The sequence below is a fragment of the Macaca thibetana genome, chromosome 10, assembly GCF_024542745.1.
Source record: "Macaca thibetana thibetana isolate TM-01 chromosome 10, ASM2454274v1, whole genome shotgun sequence".
NCBI lineage: Eukaryota > Metazoa > Chordata > Mammalia > Primates > Cercopithecidae > Macaca > Macaca thibetana.
Window position 1 is genome coordinate 31,891,300 of NC_065587.1, and position 27,980 is coordinate 31,919,279.

At 53.8% G+C, this 27,980-nt stretch overlaps 3 protein-coding genes across 14 annotated transcripts in view; 1 reads left to right on the forward strand and 2 right to left on the reverse strand.

Moving 5' to 3' along the window:
• Positions 1-27,980, reverse strand: part of RANBP1 (RAN binding protein 1) — a 290,326-nt gene that overhangs the window by 168,890 nt on the left and 93,456 nt on the right. For 3 of the 5 annotated variants that reach the window (XM_050746246.1, XM_050746245.1, XM_050746244.1), the window contains exon 1: positions 22,070-22,515. The exons of 1 other annotated variant lie outside the window; for it this stretch is intronic. In XM_050746246.1, the coding sequence (XP_050602203.1) occupies positions 22,070-22,273 (204 nt within the window). In that variant the 5' untranslated portion in view covers positions 22,274-22,515. Of the gene's footprint in view, positions 1-22,069; positions 22,516-27,266; positions 27,271-27,980 lie in introns of those variants that run through there. One more of the 5 variants, XM_050746251.1, reaches the window with a different exon arrangement.
• Positions 92-27,774, reverse strand: COMT (catechol-O-methyltransferase). Of its 6 annotated transcripts, XM_050746232.1 has the most exons (8): positions 27,641-27,733; positions 24,769-24,882; positions 17,883-18,062; positions 8,650-8,743; positions 7,138-7,423; positions 6,195-6,388; positions 5,504-5,635; positions 92-580 (listed from the first exon to the last, which is right to left on the reverse strand). In XM_050746232.1, exons 5-8 carry the CDS (start codon positions 7,421-7,423, stop codon positions 380-382), a joined length of 813 nt encoding a protein of 270 aa, XP_050602189.1. In that variant the 5' UTR covers positions 8,650-8,743; positions 17,883-18,062; positions 24,769-24,882; positions 27,641-27,733; the 3' UTR covers positions 92-379. The 6 variants fall into 6 exon arrangements, with proteins under 6 accessions (XP_050602189.1, XP_050602188.1, XP_050602191.1 ...); XM_050746231.1 differs by lacking the exon at positions 24,769-24,882 and having other exon boundaries at positions 27,641-27,774; XM_050746234.1 differs by lacking the exons at positions 24,769-24,882; positions 27,641-27,733 and adding an exon at positions 18,564-18,583.
• The window catches only part of TXNRD2 (thioredoxin reductase 2), a 68,665-nt gene continuing 68,404 nt past the window's right edge, over positions 27,720-27,980 (forward strand). For 2 of the 3 annotated variants that reach the window (XM_050746166.1, XM_050746168.1), the window contains exon 1: positions 27,721-27,837. In XM_050746166.1, the coding sequence (XP_050602123.1) occupies positions 27,735-27,837 (103 nt within the window). In that variant the 5' untranslated portion in view covers positions 27,721-27,734. Of the gene's footprint in view, positions 27,838-27,980 lie in introns of all 3 variants that reach the window. The other variant, XM_050746167.1, reaches the window with a different exon arrangement.

The window sequence follows — 27,980 nt, forward strand, 5'->3', positions numbered from 1 at the left end:
CGTCCATCAAGGGGAGTTTTGAATGTTTGGTGCCCAAGTCAAGGGCAGCAGGAGAATGGCAGTCGAGAAGGATGTACTAAGTTGATTTATATTTAGAGTCTTAATTTCTATTTTATATTTTTAAAACATGTATTAGTATGTAAGATAATATAGCTAGCGGGTGTTAGTAAAGAGGTCACGATTGAGTCTTAAAAAAGGAGAGCAATCCAGTGCTGCAGTTCAGAGAGGTCAGTCAGCATGGCAGAGCGCAGGCCTCGGCTGAGGTGTGCTTTGCATGTAGGATACAACCCAGAGCCGCAGAAGGTCAGCAGGAGCACGTCTGTGGCACCCTCAGAACCAGGCTGGGTGAGGGAGCCTGAGTGCGGGGCCGGGGGGGCAGTCAGGGCTGTGCTTCACTGCCTGGGCCCTTATAGATGGCCTTCTCCAGGCCGTCCACCACCTTCCTGTATTCCAGGAATGACTGGTAGTGTGTGCACTCAAAGCGGCTGCTCCCGCGCACGTGTGCCAGGAAGTCTGGTGCACCTGGGCAGATCACGTTGTCAGCCAGTAGCACTGTCCCCTTCCTCAGCAGGCCACATTCCTGCAAACAGACCAGGGGGTGGGGGAGGTGAGGGTCATAGGTGCTCAGAAAACCGGGCCCAAACCAGGATGGGTGCTCCTCACCAGGCCACTGTACCACGCCTGTGCCTAGCCCCTAGGGCCAGGTTTCCGCTTTCTGCCCAGCATGACTCCTGCAGGAAAGGACTGTACAAGACTTGGGTGCCACCTCTAGAACATGGGCCCCGTGAAGACAGGGACCTTTCTTATCAACTCCTGTATCCATCTCAGGCGTATCCATCCCTTAGAACAGCATGTGGTACACAGTAGGTGCTCAATAAATGTTAGCTGGGTGAGTGGAAACAGTGGGGCCCTCAACACCTAGTGCCAGGAACTCAGGCCTATGAGGGAGAGGCACCAGTATGGTCCCTGGAGACAATATTGGCCTGACCAGGGTGACCCTGCAGGGCTGCGGTGGGGCAGACCTCTCACCACCAAGTCTGCCCCTTGGAGTCAGTTCTGAACATCCCCCAAGCTCCTGCATTTGCAGACCCCCCATCTCCACCGGTGCCTGGGCCCTGGGAGGACACAGAGTTCCTCTGCCTGGGTTCTGTACAGAAGGAAGGAGTTGTTGACAACGCAGCCACAGGGCATGGCCCGTGGGGTCCACTATCAGGAGAAACTTCATAGAATGCTTGCCTATCAAAGCTGCAAGGAGGGTTTGCTTACATCACATAAACAATAAAGAAACCTTGAGAGGAAGTGTTTTTCTTTGGAGAGGAAGGACCCACCAGGGCAAGGGACACCCCAGTCACCTTGTCGTGGAGATCTGACTTAGTCACCAAACAAAAGTTAACAAGCAATCTCAAACATCTAACGTATAGTAAAATCAGTTCGCAGGCAGGTGCCTTGAAACACTGGCATCCGACCCCACATCCCTCTGGGATGCGCCTAGAGAGTCCCACAGGGCTTGCAGCTGTCCCAGTGGTGGGTGGCGGTCGTTTCCAGCCCGTGTGCTGCAGAGAAAGCAGAGGGGCTTTCACGTGACAGTATGGACACCACACGGCTGCAAGGTCAGCGAGGTCAGGGGACAGCCCCAAGGTCCGGAGTTGAACAGGAAGTACCACCATGAATCATGATGTGTTTACATTTAGACAAAAAAAAAAAAAAAAAAAAAAAAGTCCTAGCAATGTCAGCTGAAAAGACCTAGAACAAAGTGCCACCCAGGAGGAAGACAATGGCCTAGGCCCTGAGCAGGGCGGCTGCCTTCCGGCCCGGGCCAGGGAATACACAAGATGAGTGAGGGGCCTGGGCTCCTGGACTTCTCGGGTTGCGCCAGGGGACTCAGGAGCCCAGTCTGGTCATCAGGGATACAGATGACGTCAGCAGACTGAAAGACACCAGACCACTGCAACTGCACGAGTTAAACAGGAAAGAAGGAGGGAAGGGCAGAAAGGAGCATGGCTCACCTTTGGAGGCTGCCAGGGGGCCACTCCTTTACAAAACTGGTCAAGAGGGGAAAGAAAGCAGCACCTGTCCTGCCTGTCCCCCGACACTGCAAGCCTCCTACCAGCTACTCAGACCCCCTGGAGAACTGGCTAAACATGCAGCAGCATCTGAGCAGCACTGAAAACCTAATGCCATGGAGAAGTGACAGTGTCAGAGGAGCAGGTGACACTCTGCTGAGGTGGTTTTCAACTGTGCCTACCCTCCTTAGACTCTCCTCCCTTCAAGAGTTGGAGCCTCACAGAAGTTGCAGGGAATCAAGATCGTGCCACTGCACTCCAGCCTGGGCGACAGAACAAGACTCTGTCTCAAAACACAACAACAGCCGGGCACGGTGGCTCAAGCCTGTAATCCCAGCACTTTGGGAGGCCGAGACGGGCGGATCACGAGGTCACGAGATCGAGACCATCCTGGCTAACACAGTGAAACCCCGTCTCTACTAAAAATACAAAAACTTAGCCGGGCGAGGTGGCGGGCGCCTGTAGTCCCAACTACTCGGGAGGCTGAGGCAGGAGAATGGCGTGAACCCGGGAGGCGGAGCTTGCAGTGAGCTGAGATCCGGCCACTGCACTCCAGCCTGGGTGACAGAGCGAGACTCCGTCTCAAAAAAAAAAAAAAAAAAAACAACAACAAAGTTGGAGCCACACACCTGTACTCCTAGCACTTTGGGAGGCTGAGGCAAGAGGATCCCTTGAGGCCAGGAGTTTGAGACCAGTCTGGGCAACATAGGGAGACCCCATTTCTACAAAAAAAAATTTAAATTAGCCGGTGTAGTGGTGCATGTCTGTAGTCCCAGCTACTCAGGAGGCTGAGGTGGGAGGATCACTTGAGCTCAGGAGTTTGAGGCTACAGTGAGCTATGATGGCATCACTGCACTCCAGCCTGGGCACAGAGCAAGACCCTGTCCTTTTTTTTTTTTTTAAGGGGGAACTCATTCCTGTTCCTTTGGGTGTGGGCTGGACTTGGTGACTATGGCAGCCCGGTGGAGAGACCTCCTCAAAGCAGCCCTTGATTTTGAATTGCAACCTGCTCCTGAGCCCCTCACTCCCCATGCCTCCAATGCTCACAGAGCCCACTGAGGGGATGGCTAGGCCCTCACAAGAGCCAGGCTGTCCCCCAACCCTCTACAAGGTGGCACAGGGCCCCAGCCGTGAGTGTGCAGATATGCATTTAACAAGGACACCCATTCCCAATTCATGACTTCCCACTTCATAAACTTTGCTTCTTTTGAGATCATTACCAGCTTTGCACAAGCAGCACTGAGAAAACTATTACTTTCCTAGTTACTAAACTGCAATATTTGCTACTTTTTTATGAAGGCAGGCCCCTGTAATTATCACACCACAGCTGCTGAAACTCGGCCCCGGTAACGCAGGCCCAGCTGTGGCTGTCTCTCCTGCCCGAGTGAAGCCCGTCTGGCTGAGTGTCTGCTCTCTCCCATCAATACCCAATTGCCAGCATCATGCTCCTTTGTCAGGGGTGAGCCCCGCCAGCTACGCTGTCCTGGCCTGCAGGTCTCCCTCCCACCCTCCCACTGCCCGCCCCCTTGGTCAATACAGGTCCTCCCTCTCCACGGCCAGGGTTCAGCCCCGACTCATGAGTTCAGGGCACTTGAAATGCCCTCCCCACAGCCCTCTCTTTCCACATTCCCCAAGGCTGACAGGGATCTTTCCAGACAAGTTTTTTGTTGTTTTTTTTAAGAGCTGGAATAAGGCCGGGCGCGGTGGCTCACGCCCGTAATCCCAGCACTTTGGGGGGCTGAGGCAGGCGGATCACCTGAAGTTGGGAGTTCGAGACGAGCCTGACCAACGTGGGGAAACCCTATCTCTACTAAAAATACAAAAATATTAGCCAGGCATAGCTACTCGGGAGGCTGAGGCAGGAAAATCACTTGAACGCGGGAGGGTTAGGTTGCGGTGAGCTGAGATCGTGCCATTGCACTCCAGCCTGGGCAGCAAGAGCGAAACTCTGTCTCAAAAAAAAAAAAAAAGCTGGACCCAGTTACCGTCCCCATAACCTGTGGCAGTCACTGTAACCTCCAACTCCTTGGCTCAAGTAATCTTTCATCCTCAGCCTTCTGACTAGCTCAAGACTACAGGGGCACACCACCACCACACCCAGCTAATTTTTAAAAGTATGTTTTGTAGCCGGGTGCGGTGGCTCATGCCTGTAATTCCTGCACTTTGGGAGGCCAAGGCGGGCAGATCACGAAGTCAGGATACTGAGACCATCCTGGCCAACATGGTGAAACCCCGTCTCTACTAAAATACAAAAAATTAGCCGGGTGTGGCAGCACGTGCCTATAGTCCCAGCTACTCAGGAGGCTGAGGCAGGGTAATCGCTTGAACCCAAGAGGCAGAGGTTGCAGTAAGCGGAGATTGTGCCACTGCACTCCAGCCTGGTGACAGAGCAATACTCCATCTAATATATATATATATATATATTTTTTTTTGGCCATGTTGCCCAGGCTGGTCTCGAACTCCTGGCCTCAAGCGCTCCTCCTGCCATAGCCTCCCAAAGTGCAGGGATTACGGGCATGACCCCCTGAGCCCAGCTCCAGAAGACAGGTCTAACCCTCACCTACCCAAAGTCCTGTGTGCCCTGACTCCCATTGTTCTGGAACATTCTCTGCCCTTTCACACCTCAGGCTTCTGCTAGTGCTGGTTCCTTCCAATCCAGTGGCCCTACCTAGCCAGGCATGGGGGCTATGCCCCTTATGCTCCTAGTTCTGCTGCTAACGGCAGTGTCCGGTTTCTGGGAGAGCTGCAGATGAGCAGGTGGGGAGGCCGTGAGGGTGGGTGTCCCAAGCCCAGTGGAGGATCACAGAGCCACTCAGTGTCGCTGACCACCAGGGAGGGGTGGGGCAGTGTGTCATTGATGTGAGGCTCCTTAAGCATCAGTCTGTGAAGGGCCACCAGTGCCCCAAGCCCCTCAGGGAAGCAAGGACAGCCCCACCCGCTACCAGGCCTCACTAAGGAAACTCAGGGTCCTCGTCAGTGGGGCTGGGTTGGGGGAATGCACAAGATGGGGCCTCGGGAAGAAGCTCTGCAGGAGACACGTGCTTTCTTTGCACGAGCACTGGCTTGCTTGGGGGAAAGCAGGCCAGCCTGGAGCGGCCCTTCCCCACCCCATCTCCTTGGTCCTGTGCCTTTTCTGCCCTGGTATCTGGTCTGGGGTGTGCACCCCACTTCTGCCACCCATTTTGCACCTGCACGGGCAGGCTGGCTCCCTAGTTCCCAACAGGCCAAGCAGCCAGGCCCCTGGCCCGGCTTCCTACCCATCTCCACCTACCTCAGGACCTCCTCAGTCCCCCACACTCCTGGACCTCAGGTGGTGCCTCCAGAGCAAGCTCTGTCTGCACAGGGCTCTGCTGGGGTGCCTGGCTCTTTGGAGAGGCTGAGGCTGACCTAATGGGCCCTGGGCAGCAGCTGGCACAGAGGCCATCCTGGTTGGGACTCACCTCCAGGAGAAGCGTGTCTGGCAGGTACCGGTCCTTCCAGTGGTCAAGGAAGACCATGTCCAGCGTGTCCACATCATACTTCTTCTTCAGCTGGGGGATGATGTCCTGGGACGCCCCAACCACAACGGTGACCTGGAACAGTGCCTGTCAGTGCCCACGCCCACACAGGAGGCCATCCCTGCACACCCATACAATGGCGCCTGTCAGTGCCCACGCCCACACAGACAGGAGGCCATCCCTGCACACCCATACAACGGCGCCTGTCAGTGCCCACGCCCACACAGGAGGCTGCCCCTACACACCCATACAACAGCGCCTGTCAGTGCCCACGCCCACACAGACGGGAGGCCATCCCTACACACCCATACAACAGCGCCTGTCAGTGCCCACGCCCACACAGACAGGAGGCCGTACCTACACACCCATACAAGCATTCATCAGTTTTCTTTAGGGTTCTGGGTGACATAGCCCCGCTATGTCCCTGCCCCTCCTCGTGCCACCTTGGCCATTTCCCCAGAGCTGTGAGACCACCCTCACCGAGCTGCTGGGGGGTCCTTCCTCAGCCCCAGGCTGGGAGGCACTGAGGGGCCTGGTGACAGTGGGTTTTCAATGAACGTGGTGTGAACCAGGCCCTCCCCGCCCACAGCCCTGGCCCTTCTTCCAGGTCTGACAGGCGGTCGGGCATGCGCACCTTGTCCTGCACGCCAGCGAAATCCACCATCCGCTGGGTGATGGCGGCGTAGTCAGGGTTGATCTCGATGGTGAGCAGCCTCGCACCCGGTGACAGCAGGCGGGCCATGCGCACAGCTGAGTAGCCACAGTAGGCCCCCAGCTCCAGCAGCATGGAGGGCTGGTGCTCCTGAATCACGGCGTCCACGATCTTGCCTGTGCAGGGTGGGGACAGGGAAGAGGTGAGCACAGGCGGAAGGAGGGGAACTTGGATCCCTAGGCACGGCCCCCTACCTCTCCCAAACAGCAACAGCCCCTCCCAAATGCCCGGCCTCTGGCCCTCCTCTGCCCGCCCTCCCTACCTGCTGGAGGGGATCTTTTACCTCCCTGGTGTCCCCAGCCCCAAGGACCTGGTTCCCACTGTGAGCACCCTTGGAGCTCCCATGGTCCCTTAGCCTCTATGCCCATGCTGGTCCCTGTCTGTTCCACTCTTCCTGGCTGGCCCCAGCGTATCCTAACACAGAGCTGCCCTCTCTGAAACCCCGAACCACCCGCCCCCCCTTGGCGCCCCGGGGCAGCACTAGTTGCCTGAGTAACTCCCTGAGTCCGGCAGCACATCCTGTGCCCCAGGCTGGAGTCCAGGCGGGGGCAGGCCCAGGAGAACCAGTCTGACTGGTCCCCAGGCAGGTCCCATGGTGGCCAGAGCAGAGTTCAAGGAGAACTGCACCACCATCAGACCCTGTGTGGGGGCCTGTTGTCCTGGGGCGCAGGCAGCAGGGCCTGGAGGAATCATCAGGGACCCTGGCACCCTGGGACTCCAGAGGAACCCCCCAGCTCTATCTGGGCATATCCCAGGGTTCCCAGCCCCCTGAAAACGGGGTGATAACAGCTTCTCCGGTAAGGGCTTTGATGCCTGGTCCTGGGTCCCTGTCCCAGAGCTCAGCACCTGCCGGCCGGGACCCCACCTTTCTTGTCACCCACGTTCATGGCCCACTCCTTCTGCTGGCAGTAGGTGTCGATGGCCTCCACCACGCTCTGTGCATTCCCAGGCTCCGCATGCTGCAGCACGTGGTGCAGGATGCGCTGCTCCTTGGTGTCACCCATGAGCAGGTTGCGGATGGGCTGCAGGACGAACTCGTTCCAGCAGATAAGGCACAGGCCCCAGCCCCAGCGCCTCAGGATCAACAGCAGCACCACCAGCACCAGGCCCAGGAACACAGCCGCCAGCAGCAGAGGCGGGGCCTCCAGCATCTGCAGGGCGGGAGGGGAGGGGCGCCAGTGCTCTGTGCTCTTCCTGCTGCACCAACATGCCCCTCAGCTTGGAGTGCCACCATCGCCCCCTTGTGTTCGCAGAGGGGCAAGGTTCAGAGAAGCCAGCCATGTCCTCAGTTGCCTGACGTGTCAGTGCCAGGGAGCCAGCCTTCTCATGCCCTCGGGTGCCCTCGGGCAGACAGAGTAGGTGTGTGCCTCTGGCAGTCCTGTGTGGAGCCTGCAGGTCACACTCCCTGGCCCTGGGCGCTTCCCCAGGCAGCCCAGGGATCCTCTAAAACCACACAGAATACAGAAGCAGATGTGGACCCAGGCTGCTGTCTCCCAGCTGGCTTAGAGGACACCCAGGGGCAGGGAAGCCCCATGGCCCAGAGTGGGGGGTAGTGAGGGGTGGCCCAAAGAGAGGCTGTATGGTACAGCCCCTCAGCCTTATGTGGTGAACCCATGCTGGTCACCCATGCTCTGGACGCCCCAGGGATTCGTGTGTCCCTTTCATTGAGTGTCCAAATAAGGACACTGGCAGTCCCCAGGCCAGGAACACCAGGACAGACCCACTCACCACTTCCCTTGGGGATGGCAACATGTGGCATGTCCCAGATGAGAAAGGCCAGCCCTGCTGCCCACCACAGTGTACCTCGTGGGGCACAGTGAAATGGCAAGTGACCCCACTTGAAACCTGTTTGAAATCCTCCTGGTGTGACCCTCCAGGCAACAGACAGAAGCCTGGTGAGGGAACCCAGCAGGCAGAGAGCAGAGCACAGGAGGCCTGAATCAGAAGCCCAGGGGTTCAGATCACAGACCCTAAAATGGGAAGGACACAAGGAAACTTCCTCTGGGGCCCCTGTGGTCACTCAGAGATCTTTCTGGGATGGGGCCCTGGACTCCCAGTGGCATAGGGGGTCCCAATCTCCGCTGGACGCTCCATTTTAGAAAGGCACACCCAGGCGAGGAGGCAGGCCCAGGGCCGCAGAGGGGACACCCCTGGAGGCCAGCCTCAGGGCACCAGAGGACAGAGCAGAAGAGAACAGGGAAGCAGAGGCTCCGCCCTAGGGGGAGGCCATGTGGACACCAGGCTTCTAGGGGATTTCCCACCACGTGGCCTGTTTACACAGGCAGAGTGGACGTGTGCCCAGCAGACCTGTGCAAATGCACCGGGCTGGAATCTGTACCCACCCTGGCACTGCCCCAGCTTCCACTGGCCAACTCACCTTCAAAGCGCCTCCGAGCAGGTTCCAGCCCTCTGACTGCGGGAAGGGTCTGGGGGCTCTCTCTGTGAGCTCAGCAGCAAAGCAGATGTTATTTCTGTGGAAATCAATTTTGCCTTTGGATAATCATCAACAGAAACCCTAACCTGGCCACGACCAAGGTCCAGATATCTGAGCCCCTTCTCCGGACAGGGCTAGCCTGGCCTGAGCCTTCCCTAGCAGGGCGAAGGCAGTGCTTCACCTTTCTGGCCTCAGAAGAGACAGCAGAAGGCCTCAGAGAGGCCAAGCGATATCCCTACTAGTGTCACCCAGCCAGAGACCCCAGGGGCAGTCTCCCAGTCCCTGTCCGCACTGCCCTGTGAGCACCTGCACCTCGTGAACCACACGAGGAGGGAACCACTTTGCTTAAGTTGTATTTCCCCTGAAGAATCTTTAGTAACTTGGAAATGTTGTGTAAGACCAAGGGCTAGTTTACCAAGAACATACACAAACCAGTAAGAAAAAGATGATGAAACAGATGGGTCACAGTGGCCAATATATGGCTCACAGGAAAAGGCCAAAGGCCAGAGCCCCAAGCAGGTGATGGAACCCGGTGCAGGGCTCAGTGCCAGCGGGGGTGCCCCTGACCACAGGTGCAGGAGTGTGAATCGTGCCACCTTCTGCTGCTACCCTGGGGAAGGGTCCCAGGCCTGTAGGGAAACCCGTGGCCCACTGTTTCCCTGCAGGGCAGGACGTGCCCACAGGGCTCGTGGGGAAAAAACAGGAGATGGCACTTCCCTAAGGACAGTGTCCTTATTCTGGCAGGAAGATGACAGGGAACCATGGTGGAGAGGGACCATGCAGACCTGAAGCAGCCAGAACTTTCCACCTTGCTCCTTTCTTCACGGTGGGGATTTCCTATGACACACCTTGTTGCTTGGTTTACTACTATTTATCTGCTATGGTTTACTTATCTATAATGACTACTACTAATATTTGTGTGGTCAGATAATGGGCCATTTTGTTTACTCTCCATATTTAAAAAACAGTAAGTGTTAGAAATAAACACCCCAAATTAAAAGGGCTATTCTGCTGAAACAGCAAATTACCTGGCAGACCTTGGAGTCCCAAATTATAAATCCAAATCTGCATAATACTTGAATTGTGTAAGAATTTGGTTTTTGAATCTCTAATCTCTAGGTTCATCTGTTCATAAATTTGCAAGCAGTGTCCCCTAGGGCCAAGTGGGAGGCAGCAGAGGGGAGGAGGCCACAGCAGGGAGGGGCCCTGAAGCCCTCTTCCTTTGCCCGGCAGGAGGGACCTGCCCACTCCACTCTGCAGGATGGGCCCAGCTGGTGCGAGGAGGCACCAAGTGCCCACCTGTCCCACCTGCCAGCGGCTCTGCGGCCAACTTGGCCCCATTGGCCAAGAGCCATGGGGGCTAGGGAAGTGCTCAAGGCCAAAGGCTTTTCGGCCAACTGGGCCCCAGTGGCCAAGAGCCATGGGGGCTGGGGAAGCTCAAGGCCAAAGGCTCAAAGGCCAACTGGGTCCCAATGGCCAAGAGCCATGGAGGCTGGGGAAGCTGAAGACCAAAGGCTCAAAGGCCAACACGCCCAGGCCCCCATGCAGCGCCTGGGGGCCACAGTGCCCACGGCCACCTCACAAGGCCCTCCAGTGCTGGGATTCCCTTGTGAGTGTGAGGTACTGACGCCCAGAGCAGGAGGACTGGCTGCCCCAGGCCACCAACAGAGTCCTGGCCCCTGCCCACCCCACCTCCCAACGGCCTCTCCCAGGCTAACCACCTCCGCTCCGACCCAGCCTTGTGGGGCCTCCCAGCCCACCCTCCTTTCTGCTTAGCCCAGCTGGTGCAGAAGGGGAGGCCCCACCCACCAGGCCGGGAGGGAGGCGGGACCACATCTAAGTGACTTTGGGATCACGCCCACCCAGCCACGGAAGAGGGTGGGATCATGTCCACCTGACCATCCAAGGGCTGACCCTGCGCTGTCACTGGCCACTGCCCAGTTTCACAGGACGAAAGAGCAGATAAGTGAGGAAATAGAGGGCGGGTCCTGAAAAGCCGAGAATCAGGCCTCCCTTTAAAGAAAGTCAGGTAGAAACCCACCCACGCCACTCAGAGCTGCTCGGATGTTCCCAGTGCTGGGATTTTGCCCAGTCAGCCCTCCATGGGGAAAAGGAACAGCTCCTTTAGTTTGGGGTCCCAGGACTCGGGAGTGGGCATGCCAGCTCAGTGTCTGACTTGGGACCCCGTGATCCTATCACCCTACTTTGGCTGCGTGGTCTGGGGAGCGTCAAGAGTCCCCCTTACCTTACAGAGAGGCAACAAGAAACAGTTTTGAATGCCCCTGTGGTGGGGCGGGGGTGCAGGCCGGAGGACCGAGGGGAATCCTCTCTGCTTTTGTGTAGGTTTGAAATGTGCTTTTTTTTGTTTTGTTTTTTTGAGACAGGGTCTCACTCTGTTGCCCAGCCTGGAGTGCAGTGGCGTGATCACAGTTCACTACAGCCTCGACCTCCTGGGCTCAAGGGATCCTCCTGCCTCAGCCCCCCCAAGTAGCTGGGATGACAGATGTGTACCACCCCCTACAACCGACCTTTTTTTTTTTTTTTTTTGGTAGAGATGGGGTGGAGGGGGGTTCTCGATATTTTGCCCAGGCTGGTCTCCTGAGCTCAAGTGCTCCACCCCCTCTGCCTCCCAAACTGCTGGGATTACAGGCATGAGCCACTGTGCCCAGCTGGCTTTTTTTTTTTTTTTTTTGAGACGGAGTCTCGCTTTGTCGCCCAGGCTGGAGTGCAGTGGCCGGATCTCAGCTCACTGCAAGCTCCGCCTCCCGGGTTTACGCCATTCTCCTGCCTCAGCCTCCCGAGTAGCTGGGACTACAGGCGCCCACCACCTCGCCCGGCTAGTTTTTTGTATTTTTAGTAGAGACGGGGTTTCACCATATTAGCCAGGATGGTCTCGATCTCCTGACCTCGTGATCCGCCTGTCTCGGCCTCCCAAAGTGCTGGGATTACAGGCTTGAGCCACCGCACCCGGCCGGCTTTTTTTTTTTTTTTAAGGAAAATAACAAGTGTTAGCAAGGATGTGATGAAATTGGAACCCTCTGGCATTGCTGGTGTGACTGCTGTGGAAAACAGTTTGGTAGTTCTTCAAAAAGTTAAACATGTGGTCAGACCTGGTGGCTCACGACTGTAATTCCAGCACTTTGGGAGGTTGGGACGGGAGGATTGCTTAATCCCAGGAGTTCCATACCAGTCTAGGCAACATGGCAAGACCCCATCTCTACAGAAAACTTAAAAATTAGCCAGGCATGGCAGTCCGTACCTGTAGTCCCAGATACTTGGGAGGCTGAGGCGGGAGGATCACATGAGCCCAGGAGGTTGAGGCTGCAGTGAGCTGTGATCCTACCACTGCACTCCAGCCTGGGCAACAGAGCAAGACCCCGTCTCAAAAAAAAAAAAATTTAAACATGCTATGTACCCACAAATATTTAAAAATTCTTAAAAACCCACAAAAAATAAAAATAAAAAAAAGTTAAACACAGAACTACCATATGACCCAGCAAGACTGGTGTGGTGGCTTACACCTGTAATCCCAGCACTTTGGGAGGCTGAGGCGGGCGGATCACAAGGTCAGGATTTTGAGATAGCCCGGCCAATATGGTGAAACCCTGTCTCTACTAAAAATACAAAAATTAGCCAGGTGTGGTGGTGAGCACCTGTTAGTCCCAGCTGCTCAGGAGGCTGAGGCAGGAGAATAGCTTGAACCCAGGAGGTAGAGGTTGTAGGGAGCCGAGATTGCGCCAGTGCACTCCAGCCTGGGTGACAGAGCGAGATAAAAAAAAAAAAAAAAAAAGAACAAGACCATCCTGGCCAACATGGTGAAACCCTCTCTCTACTAAAAATACAAAAATTAGCTGGGCATGGTGGCATGTGCCTGTAGTCCCAGTTACTCGGGAGGCTGAGGCAGGAGAATCACTTGAACCCGGGAGGCAGTTGCAGTGAGGTGAGATTGCACCACTGTACTCCAGCCTGGGCGGCAGAGTGAGACTCCATCTCAAAAAAAAAAAAAAAAAAAAAAAAAGATAGCTAGAAACTGACTTTGCTCCCTTTGCAAAGATCTGGGGTCCGTCAGTTTTGCTCATTCTGCTATCACCTCTGTCTGAAAAGTGACTGACACTTTGGTCTCTATTCACCCACATCTTCCTGCTCAGGAAAGTGTCTTTCTCCTCCTCCAGGGAGGAGAAAGACAGCTACCAGGGGTCACGGAGAGAAAGACTGGGCTGCACAGCAAGCTCAGGAGACCTCGGGTTGTGCCCTGAAACGGCTGTGCATCCTCCGTTCTCCATAGGGGGCCAACATGCGGTGGCAGCGATCCCCGGAAAAACCACTGGCCATTTGGAGCACAATGTCCTCGCTATTCCAGAACACAGAACCAATGCTAACAGCCCCCTGCACACTGAGAGTCACTGTGGCTTGGACATGCCTCATTCTGCCCTCACAGGGCTGGTGGCCCAGTTGGGGAGACAAGCGTAGAGCCACAGGCGTGATGACAAACAGGACACAGATGGCAGGAAGAAGGCCAGTTCTCAGCGTTTACACACAGGGGCAGCCCTGCTCTGCACACAGGTCCCCCATGGAGGCTGCAGAGGGCCCTGCCTGAGACTTGCTCAACAGGGCTGGAAACCTCCCAGCAAAGGCCGGAACTGCTGCAAGCAGCCCTGCCCTTCGGGGCTGATCCCATGTGATAAAGGGGGACCAGGATTCTGGCAGGGGATTTGACTGCGATCCAGTAATCCAGGGAGAGCCAGTACAGGTGCTTAAAGACAAGCCGGGCAGCACCAAGTAGGCCACACGCTTGGGCAGGGCCTGTGGACAGGCTGACAGGACACCTGGAGGCCGGCCTGGGAGATCCCACAGGCTGCAGCCTGGCCCCACGCTCATCTGTGGACCCAGGGGCTGGCCACTCATCTCCATCCAGCCTCTGGGAATCTAAAGGAATGACCAGAAGTTTAATGGCCACAAAATACCCATCGAGCCAGGCATGGTGGCGTGCCTGTAGCTGCAGCTACTCAGGAGGCTGAAGTGGGAGGATTGTTTGGGCCCAGGAGTTGGAGGCTGCAGTGAGCTGTGATTGCACCACGGCACTCCAGCCTGGGCAACAGAGACATTGTCTCTAAAACACCACCACCACCATCTACCAACACCGCAATACAAATGCCATCAAATCCAGATGGGGCCTCGCCTCTCTCTGGCAGCACTCTGGGAGTGTCCCCGTCCTGCTACTGTCTCATACCGCCCAGTACAAGAATCTGTCATTTCGCCAACCTGCAGAGAGGAAGGAGGAGGCAGAGGACTAATCTCTCGCCCCATGACACCTGAGAAGAGGTGAGACAGTGCACCTGCCCTGGGCACCCTGTGAGGGGCCTAGCTGCTATTTCTATAAATGAAGCTTTATCAGAACGCACAGTCAACCAGGCGTGGTGGCTCACGTCTGTAATCCCAGCACTTTGAGAGGCTGAGGCGGGTGGATCACCTGAGGTCAGGAGTTCAAGAACAGCCTGACCAACATGGTGAAACCCCAGTCTCTACTAAAACTACAAAATTAGCCGGGCATGGGGGTGCATGCCTGTAATCCCAGCTACTTGGGAGGCTGAGGCAGGAGAATCGCTTGAACTCAGGAGGCGGAGGTTGCAGTGAGCTGAGATCGCGCCATTACACTCCAGCCTGGGCGATAAGAGTGGGAATGCGTCTCAAAACAAAACAAAACAAAACAAAAAACACACAATTGCACACACATTGTTCGTGGCTGCTCTCACCCGACCATGGCAGAGGTGAGCAGTTGCAACAAAGACTGCACCCTACATGGGGAAAGGGGCTGGTGTGGAAGGGAAGGGGTCAGAATGGAAGGTCAGAGGGCCAGGCAGAGGACAGACTCCTGTAGCCTCCCCTGCCTGCTGGTATCCTCAGTGGGGCCAGGCCCCCAGGCTCAGGGGAAGGACTTTTTTTTTTTTTTTTGACTCAATACGTAAGAGCTAAAGGGAAGACTTTCTTTTTTTTTTTTTTTTTTTTTTTTTTTTTTTTTTTTTTTTTTTGAGACGGAGTCTCGCTCTGTCGCCCAGGCTGGAGTGCAGTGGCCAGATCTCAGCTCACTGCAAGCTCCGCCTCCCGGGTTCCCGCCATTCTCCTGCCTCAGCCTCCCGAGCAGCTGGGACCACAGGCGCCGCCACCTCGCCCGGCTAATTTTTTGTGTTTTTAGTAGAGACGGGGTTTCGCCGTGTTAGCCAGGATGGTCTCGATCTCCTGACCTTGTGATCCGCCCGTCTCGGCCTCCCAAAGTGCTGGGATTACAGGCTTGAGCCACCGCGCCCGGCCACTAAAGGGAAGACTTTCACACGGGCTGCACACCTGCTTCAAGCCAGGTGCTGCAGGGACCACGGGGACTTTGTCTTCACAGACACACCAAGAGGCGGATGCAAGGGCTGGGCTGAGAAAGGCAAGAGGCTGCACTGCACCTGCAGATCCACAGCCCCAGGGGACCAGCTCGGCTGTCCCTGCCTGTGGGGCCCCTCCACTCCTTTACCGTGGCCCCACCGGGGCCCCCTCCCCTCCCTTCCACGGGCCAGACCTGCATGGTGGTCGCACATTCGCTTTATCCTTCAAGGGCGTTCTCCCGGTCACATCTGATTCTGCCTTGGCACCTGCTTGGAGGCCCCCTGCAGGTCAACCTGCTCATGCAGCAGGAGCTCAGCGTCCCGGCTCCCAGCAGAGGGCAGGCCTGGGGCAAGAGTATAGGCTGGCTCGGCTCAGTGTGGAGGGGACAGAAAGGACAGGGATGCCTTTAGGGAGGGACAGAAAGGACCTGGGTATGCCTAGTGGGGTGACGTGCCAGCCTGGCCAACATGGTGAAACCCCGCCTCTACTAAAAATACAAAAATGAGCCAGGCGTGGTGGCGGGCGCCTGTAGTCCCAGCTACTCAGGAGGCTGAGGCAAGAGAATGGTGTGAACCCGGGAGGCGGAGCGTGCAGCGAGCCGAGATCACGCCACTGCACTCCAGCCTGGGTGACAGACAGAGACACCATCTCGAAAAAACAACAACAAAAAAACAAAGCCCGGGCATCAGGACCAGGCTCTAGGCCAAGCCTGCATCCAGACCTCACTGGGTGTGAGTGGAATCTGACCTCCTCATTGCTCTCCCCAAGGCTGGGTGGCAGCCCTACCCCCAGCACCCAGGCCATGAGGCCCGAGGCCCACCATGGCAGCAGCCTGGACAAAGACTCCCCCATCACACTCCGGCCAGGCTCCTCTGAGCACGTTTCTTAGCTGAGCCTCACCTTGGCCTATCAGTCCTTGAACAAACACTAACGAAGCTGCTGCTGCTTCTTTTTTTTTTTTTTTTTTTTTTTTTTGAGAATGAGTCTCGCTCTGTCGCCCAGGCTGGGATCTCAGCTCACTGCAAGCTCCGCCTCCCGGGTTTACGCCATTCTCCTGCCTCAGCCTCCTGAGTAGCTGGGACTACAGGCGCCCGCCACCTCGCCCGGCTAGTTTTTTGTATTTTTTAGTAGAGACAGGGTTTCACCGTGTTAGCCAGGATGGTCTTGATCTCCTGACCTCGTGATCCGCCCGTCTCGGCCTCCCAAAGTGCTGGGATTACAGGCTTGAGCCACTGCGCCCGGCCTTCATTTTTAAATTAATTAATTAATTTATTTGAGATGGACTCTGTCACCCAGACTGGAGTGCAGTGGCACGATGCAACCTCTGCCTCCTAGGTTCACTGCAACCTCTGCCTCCTAGGTTCAAGCAATTCTCCTGCCTCAGCCTCCTGAGTAGCTGGAATTACAGGCTCACACCACTATGCACAGCTAATTTTTGTATTTTTAGTAGAGACAAGGTTTCACCATCTTGGCCAGGCTGGTCTTGAACTCCTGACCTTGTGATTCGTCCACCTCGGCCTCCCAAAGTTCTTGGATTACAGAAGAATTATGATTACGCCTTGGATTACAGGTGTAAGCCACCGCGCCTGGCCCTTTTTTTTTTTTTTTTGAGATGGAGTCTTGCTCTGTCGCCCAGGCTGGAGTGCAGTGGCCGGATCTCAGCTCACTGCAAGATTACAGGCTTGAGCCACCGTGCCCGGCCTTTTTTTTTTTTTTTTTTTTTTTTTTTTTAAAAGAGAGTCTCGCTCTGTTGCCCAGACTGGAGTGCAGTGGCATGATCACCTCTGCCGCCCAGGCTGGAGTGCAGTGGCATGATCACCTGTGTCGCCCAGACTGGAGTGCAGTGGCATGATCACCTCTGCCGCCCAGGCTGGAGTGCAGTGGCATGATCACCTCTGCCGCCCAGGCTGGAGTGCAGTGGTGCAATCAGCTTGCTGCAACCTTGAACTCGTGGGCTCCAGCAGTCCTCCCACTTCAGCCTCCTGAGTAACTGGGACTACACTGGGGCATGCCACAGTGACTGGCTAATTTAAAAAAATTATTTTTGTAGAGACAGCGTCTTGCTTCATTGCCCAGGCTGGTCTTAAACTCCTGGCCTCAAGTGATTCTCCAGCCTCAGCCTCCCAAAGTGCTGGGATTACAGGTGTGAACCATACTGCACATGGCTTCTAACAGCTCAAGGCCACATTCCTAAAATGATCCCAGCCCCCTTCAAAGCGCTTGCCTGAGAAACTCACGGCTACCAAGAGAATTTTCTGTGTGTTCCAGCCAACACCTGAAGATGGGGCCCCTGTCTCCCAGTCTCTGTGGGATTGGGGGCCTGACTTCAGTAAGCCCCCGTGGCAAACCTAGATCGGTTTCCCAAGGCTAACCCTCCCTACCTGCTTTTGGTCATGTTCCACTTTCCTCACTCCTGAGTCCCTGCTGTTCTTCCTCCCCACTCCCCACTTCTTTGCACAAATCAGAGGGGAGCTCGGCTCTCTCCCCTCCTGTCACTGGTCACCAAATATTATAATTTCTGTCCTTACCACTTTAATGTCTGGCTGTGTTTCTCTGTGATCAGGGGTCAGGACTTGGATCTGGATGGGAACCACCATCCGACCGACCCTCGGATGCAACAACCGGAGCCCGCATCGATCCATGTTATCTCCACTCTGCCTGCTCATGCGGGAGTGACATGGTTTGACTTGTGACCAATGCTCCGGAAGAACATCGGATGCAGCAGTGAGGACAGACATTGCTTCTTATGATTCTGAGTAAGGCTCTGAGGTGCCGAGAGTCCCAGGCTTCTTCTGAACGGTACCTACCTCCTGGGCTGGAAGTTCTTCTTCCTGGCGTCTCGTTCCCGGAGGGGAATCACTCCTGACTCCTGGTGGAGCTGTCTTGCCCGCTCTGTTCTGTGTTCCTGCTCCTTCCGTGGGAGCTTCTTACTGGAGCCCTGCTGATCACGCCCTCTGCACTACTTTAATCAGCATATGAAAACAAAACTGCGAAGAACAACAAGCAGTTGTTCCTTGTTGATGTGACTTTACCAAGGATAATTTGGAAGTCAGTGGCTCCTTTGGGATACCTGAGATCTCCCCAAACTAGCTCCTCTCAGGCCTCTCCCTTCCGATCACCTCTACACCCCCCTACTTTCTCTGGAAGGAGACACCCCCTTCAAGTCTGGCCTCCTCCACCCCTCAGCCCCTGCTGCAGGCCTCTCTCTTCCCCTCCGGCCCCTCAACTCCCCACGGTCCCTGGAACTTTAGGCTTCCTGCTCCATCAGGGGCTCGCAGGGCCTCAGGGACCCACAAAAGCAACCAGCTGAGCTCACTGGAAACATGCAGTCAGTCATCTAGCAGGCAAAACAAGTCGTAAAGGTCATATCCACAAATACAGGTAGAAAGTCTTCCCCTCACACTGAGCAAGTGTCCCTTAATTTGCCCAATTTGCCAGAAACACAGTTCGGATAAACATATAAAACAGGGCTGGGTGGTGGCTCACACCTGTAATCCCAGCACTTTGGGAGGCCAAGGTAGGTAGATCACTTGAGGCTAGGAGTTCAAGACCAGCCTGGGCAGCACAGGAAGACCCTGTCGCTACCAAAAAAAAAAAAAGAAAAAAAAAAAGAAAAGAAAAATATATAAAATAAAGTAAAAAAAAAAAAGTGAGAACTAGCTCTTATATAAACTAGTGAGTTGTGTTTTGTTAACTGCATTTGATAATATATTGGCCTAAAAAGGCTCCCAAGATCTTTTCAGTAACTTTCAACCTCAGAGTCACACTAAGTGAGGTTAGATAATAGACATTCATTGAATATCTAAATAATACCTGAACAGGAGAAAGTGCTGGAACATTCATTATTAAGCATAACTTTTTGTACTTTTTGTCTTCTTTATATGGTACAGACTGGCTAGAGGTATTCTGGCCTGTTAACAAACATGTTCTTGGCACTTTTGTACTATAAAAAGGAGATTATAAGATAGTATATTCATAAAATTTGCTAATAAACTGCTAAATGACAGACAATTTCCAATTGTCTTCTTCCTACTTTTCTCTGTAAAATACAAGTATGGCCAGGCGTGGTGACTCATGCCTGTAATCTCAGTGCTTTGGGAAGCTGAGGTCGGAGAATTACTTGAGCTCGGGAGTTCAAGGGTGCAGTGAGTCCTGGGCAACACAGCAAGACTGTCTCTTAAAAAAAAAAAAAAATACCGGTTACTAATGGTTAAAAATTATAATCAATATATGAAAACAAAACTCCTAGAAACAATAAGAATGAGGGAAACAATTTTGTATACAAAGTATGAGAGGAAAATAGGATGTGTTTTTATATGAGAAGTATGCAAAGAATGTATACTGTTTTTGTTAAAGAAAGGGATGTAATTTTATCCTGAAGTAAAATTACAAAAAGAGGAAAAATATAGGACAAAGCGTGAATGGCCCAGGAATTCGAGACAAGCTTGGGTAACTGGTGAAACCCTGTTTCTATTAAAAAAAAAAAAAAAATTATTAGCCTGGTGTGGTGGTACATGCCTGTAGTCCCAGCTACTTGGGAGGCTGAGGCAGCAGGATCGCTGGAGCCCAGGAGGTCGAGGCTACAGTGAACTGAGATCTCGCCACTGCACTCCATCCTGGGTGACAGACTGAGATTCTGTCTCAAAACAAAACCAAACGTGAATGGATACAGAAAGTTATCCCTGTGTTTCCCAGGCTGGTCTTGAACTCCTGGCCTCAAGAAAGTCTGCAGAAAAGAATCGTTATGTTATGAGGTCAAAGCTGGCTAGAATTGATCTCATAATCATTGAATGTATTTATGTACAAAGTTTCTTTTTTTTTTTTTTTTTTTTTTTTTGAGACAGAGTCTTGCTCTGTTACCCAGGCTGGAGTGCAATGGTGTGATCTGGGCTCACTGCAACCTCTGCCTCCCAGGCTTAAGCAATTCTCCTGTCTCAGCCTCCCAAGTAGCTGGGACCACAAGCACACTTTACCACAGCCAGCTACTTTTTTTTTTTTTTTTTTTTTTTTTTGAGACGGAGTCTCACTCTGTTGCCCAGGCTGGAGTGCAGTGGCCGGATCTCAGCTCACTGCAAGCTCCGCCTCCCGGGTTCACGCCATTCTCCTGCCTCAGCCTCCCGAGTAGCTGGGACTACAGGCGCCCGCCACCTCGCCCGGCTAGTTTTTTGTACTTTTTAGTAGAGACGGGGTTTCACCGTGTTAGCCAGAATGGTCTCGATCTCCCGACCTCGTGATCCGCCCGTCTCGGCCTCCCAAAGTGCTGGGATTACAGGCTTGAGCCACCGCGCCCGGCCAGCCAGCTACTTTTTGTATTTTTAGTAGAGACGGGGTTTTGCCATGTTGGCCAGCCTGGTCTTAAACTCCCGATCTCAGGTGATCTGCCCTCCCAAAATGCTAGGATTATAGGCATGAGCCGCCGCACCTGACCTAAATTTTTTTCAGCGACAGAGTCTCACTCTGTTACCGAGGCTGGAGTGCAGTGGTACAATTACAGCTCACCGCAGCCTTGAACTCCTGGGCTCCAGTGATCCTCCTGCCTCAGTCTTCAGGGTACATGGGACTACAGACATGTACCACCATGCCCAGCTAATTTTTCTTTTTTTTTTTTTGTAGAGACAGGGCCTCAGCATGTTTCTCAGGCTGGTCTCAGACTCCTGGGCTCAGGCAATCCTCCTTCCTCGGACTCCCAAAGTATTGGGATTATAGGCGTGAGCCACTGCATGTGGCCTATGACATTGTCTTGATCGCAAACTGACTTGAGATTTCCTGGAGGGCCCCTGAAGACCTCAGAGGATCTGTCCTGTGACCTTGTAAGAGAGATGTTAAACTAACTAGGTTTATTTCTTTTTTTTTTTTTTTTTTTGAGACGGAGTCTCGCTCTGTCGCCCAGGCTGGAGTGCGGTGGCCGGATCTCAGCTCACTGCAAGCTCCGCCTCCCGGGTTTACGCTATTCTCCTGCCTCAGCCTCCCGAGTAGCTGGGACTACAGGCGCCCGCCACCTCGCCCGGCTAGTTTTTTGTATTTTTTTAGTAGAGACGGGGTTTCACCGTGTTAGCCAAGATAGTCTCGATCTCCTGACCTCGTGATCCGCCCGTCTCGGCCTCCCAAAGTGCTGGGATTACAGGCTTGAGCCACCGCGCCCAGCCACTAGGTTTATTTCAATGGCAAATTTTGTGGGCAGCAAGGCACCCAGGTGCCGAGGCAAGAGACCAAGGGCACAAGCTGTTCCAGTATAATAAAGAAAATATATCAAATAAGAAGAGTTACACTAGATACAGATTATAGATATGATTATATATCAATATCATTAATCATTAGTTTGTAGCAATTACTCTTTATTCCAATATTATAATAATCCTCGCTCTACAATCATAACCTAGGAGAAACCAAGCCATACAGTGATAGGAGCTGAAGGGACACGGTGAGAAGTGACCAGAAGACAAGAGTGTGAGCCTTCTGCTATGCCCGGACAGGGCCACTAGAGGGCTCCTTGGTCTAGTGGTAACGTCAGCGCCTGGGAAGACGTTGGTTACCTAGCAGACCTTGGTCTAGTAACCAGACCTTGGTCTAGCGGTAGCGTCAGTGCCTAGAAAAAGCACCCCTTACTTAGCAGACTGAGAAAGGGAGTCTCCTCCCTTTCCCAGGGGAGTTAGAGGAGACTCTACTCCACCATCTCTTGTGGAGGGTCTGACATCAGTCAGGCCCGCCCGCAGTTATCCGGAGGCCTAACCGTCTCCCTATGATGCCGTACTTCAGCGGTCACGCTCCCGGTCCGCCTTCATGTTCCATCCTGTACACTTGGCTATGCCTTCTAAATAGCAGTAACAAAATTAGTGAAAGTACTAAAAGTCTCTGAAATACAGAAATAATGGCGTAAGCTGTCTCCTCTCTCTCTCTGCCTCAGCTGCCAAACAGGGAAAGGCCCCCTGTCCAGTGGACACGTGACTCACATGACCTTACCTATCATTGGAGATGGCTCACACTCCTTACCCTGCCCCCTTGCCTTGTATCCAATAAATAACAGTGCAGCCTGGCATTTGGGGCCACTACCAGTCTCTGCACCTTGGTGGTAGTGGTCCCTGGGCCCAGCTGTCTTTTCTTCTCTTTGTCTTGTGTCTTTATTTCTACGATCTCTCATCTCTGCACACGGGGTGAAAAACCCACAGACCCTGTAGGGCTGGTCCCTACATAATTTCATGCAATGTGCTGTCAAATAAAAAATGCTATTTAGGGCCAGGCGTGGTGGCTCACGCCTGTAATCCCAACACTTTGGGAGGCAGAGGTGGGTGGATCATCTGAGGTGAGGAGTTCAAAACCAGCCTGGCCAACATGGTGAAACCCTGTCTCTACTAAAAATACAAAAATTAGCCCAGTGTGGTGGTGGGCACCTGTAGTCCCAGCTACTCGGGAGGCTGAGGCAGGATAATTGCTTGAACCAGGGAGGCAGAGGTTGCAGTGAGCTGAGATCGTGTACTCCAGCCTGGGTGACAAGAGCAAAACTCTGTCAAAAAAAAAAAATAATAATAATAATAATGCTATTTAGGCCTTGTTAGAAGTTAACACAGCAGGCTGGTGTAGTGGCTCATGTCTGTAATCCCAGCACTTTGGGAGGCCGAGGCGGGTGGATCACGAGGTCAGGAGATCGAGACCGTCCTGGCTAACACAGTGAAACCCCGTCTCTACTAAAAATACAAAAAATTAGACAGGCGTGGTGGCAGGCACCTGTAGTCCCAGCTACTCAGGAGGCTGAGGCAGGAGAATGGTGTGAACATGGGAGGCGGAGCTTGCAGTGAGCTGAGATCCTGCCACTGCACTCCAGCCTGGGCGACAGAGCGAAACTCCGCCTCAAAAAAAAAGAAACCCTTCCGTTTTCCTTAACCTATCAATGACTCGTAATATTATAGTAAATGATACTTCTCTAAACAAAATTGAAGCAATTATCTTTTTCTTCCGGCCTGATCCCTCCAAAAATCAGAAACTATTATTGAGTATTCCTATTTTCATGGCAATATAGTTATCGCATAACTTCAATAAGAATCTGTTCTCCTTGTAACAGGACACAATTGGAAACACTGGCTATATTACCAAGGCTTGGACTGGAATGTCCTGTTTGAGAATGATGTACATAGAATCAGGTATGACCAGATGGCTTTCAGGTTGACTTTGTGGAGCCATTGCTTGCAAAGAGCTCTTGAAAAATCTGGCCTGGTATCTGGCTTAAGGGGTTCTTGGTCTTACAACTGAGTAAGGAAAGTCTCTTCCAAATATCCCAAGGTTCCGAGGCCCAGGAACCTTGAGATATTTCAGGGACCTCAAGAAGAGAGGAATTCACGCAAATCTATAGGCACTGCAGGTGAAGTCTGGCTGGAAGTTCTTGGCTTGGCTTCCTAACCTCAAAAGGCTTTTAAAAGCTCAATCTTGGCCGGGCGCGGTGGCTCAAGCCTGTAATCCCAGCACTTTGGGAGGCCGAGACGGGCGGATCACGAGGTCAGGAGATCGAGAGACGATCCCGGCTAACACGGTGAAACCCCGTCTCTACTAAAAAATACAAAAAAATAGCCGGGCGAGGTGGCGGGCGCCTGTAGTCCCAGCTACTCGGGAGGCTGAGGCAGGAGAATGGCGTGAACCCGGGAGGCGGAGCTTGCAGTGAGCTGAGATCCGGCCACTGCACTCCAGCCTGGGTGACAGAGCAAGACTCCGTCTCAAAAAAAAAAAAAGCTCAATCTAAGATTCCCTATTAAAAGTTTCAGCAAACTTAAAAAGGCCTGTGTGGTCAATTACCATTCGTGCTGCATTTGTGTAAATAATCAGGCCAAATTTAATGAGACCAGAATTACTTGGTAAATAAGAATAATCTTACTTTGATTATCTTCAATCAAAAAGGGAAGTAAAGAGAAATGCTATGCTTCAGTGGAGAAATATAACACCCTCTTGGGACTTATCAGATCCTAGTCTAGTTCACTCTTTGAGGTGTTTTTTTTTTTGTTGTTGTTGTTGTTTTTTGAGATGGAGTCTCACTCTGTCACCCAGGCTGGAGTGCAGTGACGTCATCTCAGCTCCTTGCAAGCTCTGCCTCCTGGGTTCACACCATTCTACTCCCTCAGCCTCCCGAGTAGCTGGGACTACAGGCGCCCGCCACCACACCCGGCTAATTTTTTGTATTTTTAGTAGAGACGGGGTTTCACTGTGTTAGGCAGGATGGTCTTGATCTCCCGACCTTGTGATCCACCCGCCTTGGCCTCCCAAAGTGCTGGGATTACAGGTGTGAGCCACCACACCCAGCCTAATTTTTTTTGAGACGGAGTTTCGCTTTTGTTGCCCAGGCTAGAGTGCAGTGGTGCGATCTTGGCTTACTGCAGCCCCCCTACCTCCCAGGTTCAAGCGATTCTCCTGCCTCAGCCTCCTGAGTAGCTGGGATTACAGGTATGCACCACCACGCCTGGATAATGTTTTGTAATTTTAGTAGAGACAGGGTTTTGCCATGTTGGCCAGGCTGGTCTTGAACTCCTGGACTCAGCTGATTTGCCCACCTCGGCCTCCCAAAGTGCTTGGGATTACAGGCATGAGCCACAGGGCCCGGCCTATCCTTGAGGTTTTATGATCTGCCTGTTTTCTTGGACTGTCACTGCCTTCCTACACGCCAGCCCTTACCAAATCCTCCCATCTACTTTCCTTCAGTATCTGGCTACCTACCACTCTCTCCAGACTGACATTTCCAATTTGTCTCCTCGCTGACTTGGTGTCACCAAGAACTCAAATCCCCACTGGGACTCAGGTGGTCTTGTAGCTGCCCTTTGCCCCCAGGATCTGAAAAAAAAGCCCTGCAGATTGAAGCTGGAAAGCTTGATATAAACTTGAAAGAACTCAGCACCACAACAGATTATCCACGGGCAGCCTTTGGTCTGGAGCCGCTGCCACACAGACCGCCCAGGAAGACCCCCCTCCAGCTCCTGCATGCCCCATGTTCTCTCCAGGAAGTAACCACAACTGGGATACCGATGCCTATGCCATCATCACAAACTTCACACCACACCCCAGGAAATCCCTGAGTGCCCCTGCTGGCCTCGTTAGGGCCCCAGGGCCGGAAACCTCAACTGCTGCCCTGTAGGCTCAAAAACTGGGTTTATCGACAGCTTCAACCATTCATCTTTGTTTTTCTTTCTTTTTTTTTTTTTTTTTTTTTTTTCCTTAAGATACGGCCTCTTTCTGTTGCTCAGGCTGGAGTATACAGGCACGATCACGGCTCACGGCAGCCTCCACCTCCCAGACTCAAACGATCTTCTCACCTCAGCCTCCCAAGTAGCTGGAACTAAAGGCCCATCCCACCACGCTGGGCTAACTTTTTAATTTTTTGTAGAGATGGGGTCTTTATGTTGCCCAGGCTGGTTTCAAACTCCTGGCCTCACATGATCCTCGTCGGCCTCCAAAAGTGCTGGGATTACAGACAGGAGCCACCGTGCCCAGCCTGCTACTATTTTTGTTTCCTCTAAATGCCTGACTGCTTCCATCATCCAGCAAAAATCCTTTGCTACCAAGTCTCAACAGATGGTCCCGCTGGTACTTTATGAACACAACACAGAACAGAAAATGGAGGGTGTCAGGCTTCTGAGCCCAAGCTAAGCCATCACATCCCCAGTGACTTGCACGTATACATCCAGATGGCCTGAAGCAACTGAAGATCCACGGAAGTGAAAATAGCTTAACTGACGACATTCCACCATTGTGATTTGTTTCTGCTACACACTAACAGATCGATGTACTTTGTAATCTCCCCCATCCTAAAAAAAGTTCTTTATAATCTCTTCCACCCTTAAGAAGTTTCTTTATAATTCTCCCCACCCTTGAGAATGTACTTTGTGAGATCCACCCCTGCCCCCAAAGCACTGCTCTTAACTTCACCGCCTATCCCAAAACCTATAAGAACCAATGATAATCCCACCACCCTTTGCTGACTCCTTTTTCGGACTCAGCCCGCCTGCACCCAGGTGAAATAAACAGCCATGTTGCTCACACAAAGCCTGTTCGGTGATCTCTTCACACGGACATGTGAAACAAAGGGGGTACTGTTGAGAGGAAAGAAGCATGTCTCTGCTCTTCTTGCACAGGAGGGGTGCTGACAAAGACCCTCCCTCCCCACACTCCAGCCAGGCTCCTTGGGGTCCCCTTCTCCACTGGGCCTCGCCCTGGCCTATCTAGACTGGAACGAACACTAACAGCTCCTAACAGCTCCAGGCCACATTCCCAGAACGATCCTAGCACCCTTTAAAAGTGTCTGCCTGAGAAGCTCAAGGCTGCCACAAGAATTTCCTGTGTGTTCCAGCCAACACCTGAGGATGGGGCCCCTGTCTCCCAGGCTCTGTGGGAGGTTGGGGGCCTGACTTCGGTAAGCCCCAGTGGCAAACCCAGATCAGTTGGTTCCACAGGGGCTAACCCTCCCTTCCCGGTTTTGGTGATTTTCTATTTCCCTAACTCTACTGAGTCCCCACCCCTTCCCACTCCCTCACTCTCCCTTTAAACTCCAGGCACGTCTAGTCAAATCAGCATGGAGCCAGCTTTTTCTCATGTTGTCAGTAGTTACCAAGTAAAAGCTGTTTTTTCTCCATTAACTAGTGTCTCACTGGGCTCTGCAGGGCAGCTCCTATGGTCCCTCAGGCTTGGGGGGTCACTTTAAACAATAAACAGCAACAGGACACAAAAATCCCCCGGTGGAAAAATCCAAAAAGCAGGTCTGTTAGCAAGGCAAGCCCAAAGTGACTTCCCCTTTCTCTACCATTCCCACGTGGTCCTGCGCACCACACAGCCCCCTACCCTGTGGAGTCCTGGGCCCCTTCCTGGTGGAGCAGCCATTCTCTTGCAGGGAAAGGCCCTGGGGTTCCCCAAGGCCTCCAACAGGGAACCTGTTGGAGAGGTCACCAAGGCCCTCTGAATCTGGGGCTCCTCAGACCCTCCCCCAGGCCCCCTGCAACTCTCCAGCTCTAAGAGTCTGATCCCAGCCCAAGGACCAAGTGGGACCCTCCCCTGTGATTCTGCCACACCCTCACCAGGTCAAGCCCTACTCCAGGGATAGGCTTATCCTCCTGGTCTGGACCCCCAACCCAGTCTTGAAGCGGGATCTCCCAGGGCTATCTAAAGCCCCTCACCTCAGCACAGATCTTCAACCTCAGCCTTCCACAAGGAGTCTGGGGATCCCACCCCGGTCCAAAGATCCCCACCCAAGGTCCGAATTCCCCACCCCCATCCGGAGCTCCTCAACACAGGTTCGGAGACCCCCACCACAGGTCGGATCCCTTCACTCCCCATCCAGGGCTCCCCACCCCAAGTCAGATCCCTCACCCCAGGTCCAGAGACCCTCACCGAAAGTCAGATCCCTTTACAGCGCTTCGAATTCCCCAGTCCCTATCCACATCCCCCACCCCAAGTCCGGAGACCCCCACCCAAAGTCAGATCCCTTCACAGCGGTCCGAATTCCCCACACCCTATCCCAATGTTCCACCCTAGGTCTGAAGGCCCCCGCCGCGAATCCTGCCCCATTCGGCGGGGTTCTGGCTCTGGCCGGCGCTCTCACCTCTACCGCGGCGGCGCGCCCGGGACTGGACCCGCCCCGGTCCGGCGCAGGCAGCGCGGCGGGCAGCCCCAGCCGCCCGAGAAGCCCTGCGAGGATGGCGGCGATGGCGGTGGCGCTTCGGGGATTAGGAGGGCGCTTCCGGTGGCGGACGCAGGCCGTGGCGGGCGGGGTACGGGGCGCTGCGCGGGGCGCGGCAGGTAGGATGGGGTCGGGGCGTCCCCGTGGTAGGTGTCCGCGCGGCCGGGGTGTCCTCGTGAGGGTGTCCGCGCGGCGGTGGCCGGGGTGTCCCCGTGGGGGTGCCCACGCGGGGGTGTCCATACACCGGCCTCTTGGTCTAGTC

Excerpts from the sequence above, each read along its gene's own strand:
- COMT (XM_050746231.1), bottom strand. The coding sequence starts at position 7,423 with ATGCTGGAGGCCCCGCCTCTGCTGCTGGCGGCTGTGTTCCTGGGCCTG. Across the intron at positions 6,389-7,137 it reads GAACGTGGGTGACAAGAAAG|GCAAGATCGTGGACGCCGTG; the intron begins GTGGGGTCCCGG and ends CACCCTGCACAG. Across the intron at positions 581-5,503 it reads CAGACACGCTTCTCCTGGAG|GAATGTGGCCTGCTGAGGAA; the intron begins GTGAGTCCCAAC and ends GTCTGTTTGCAG.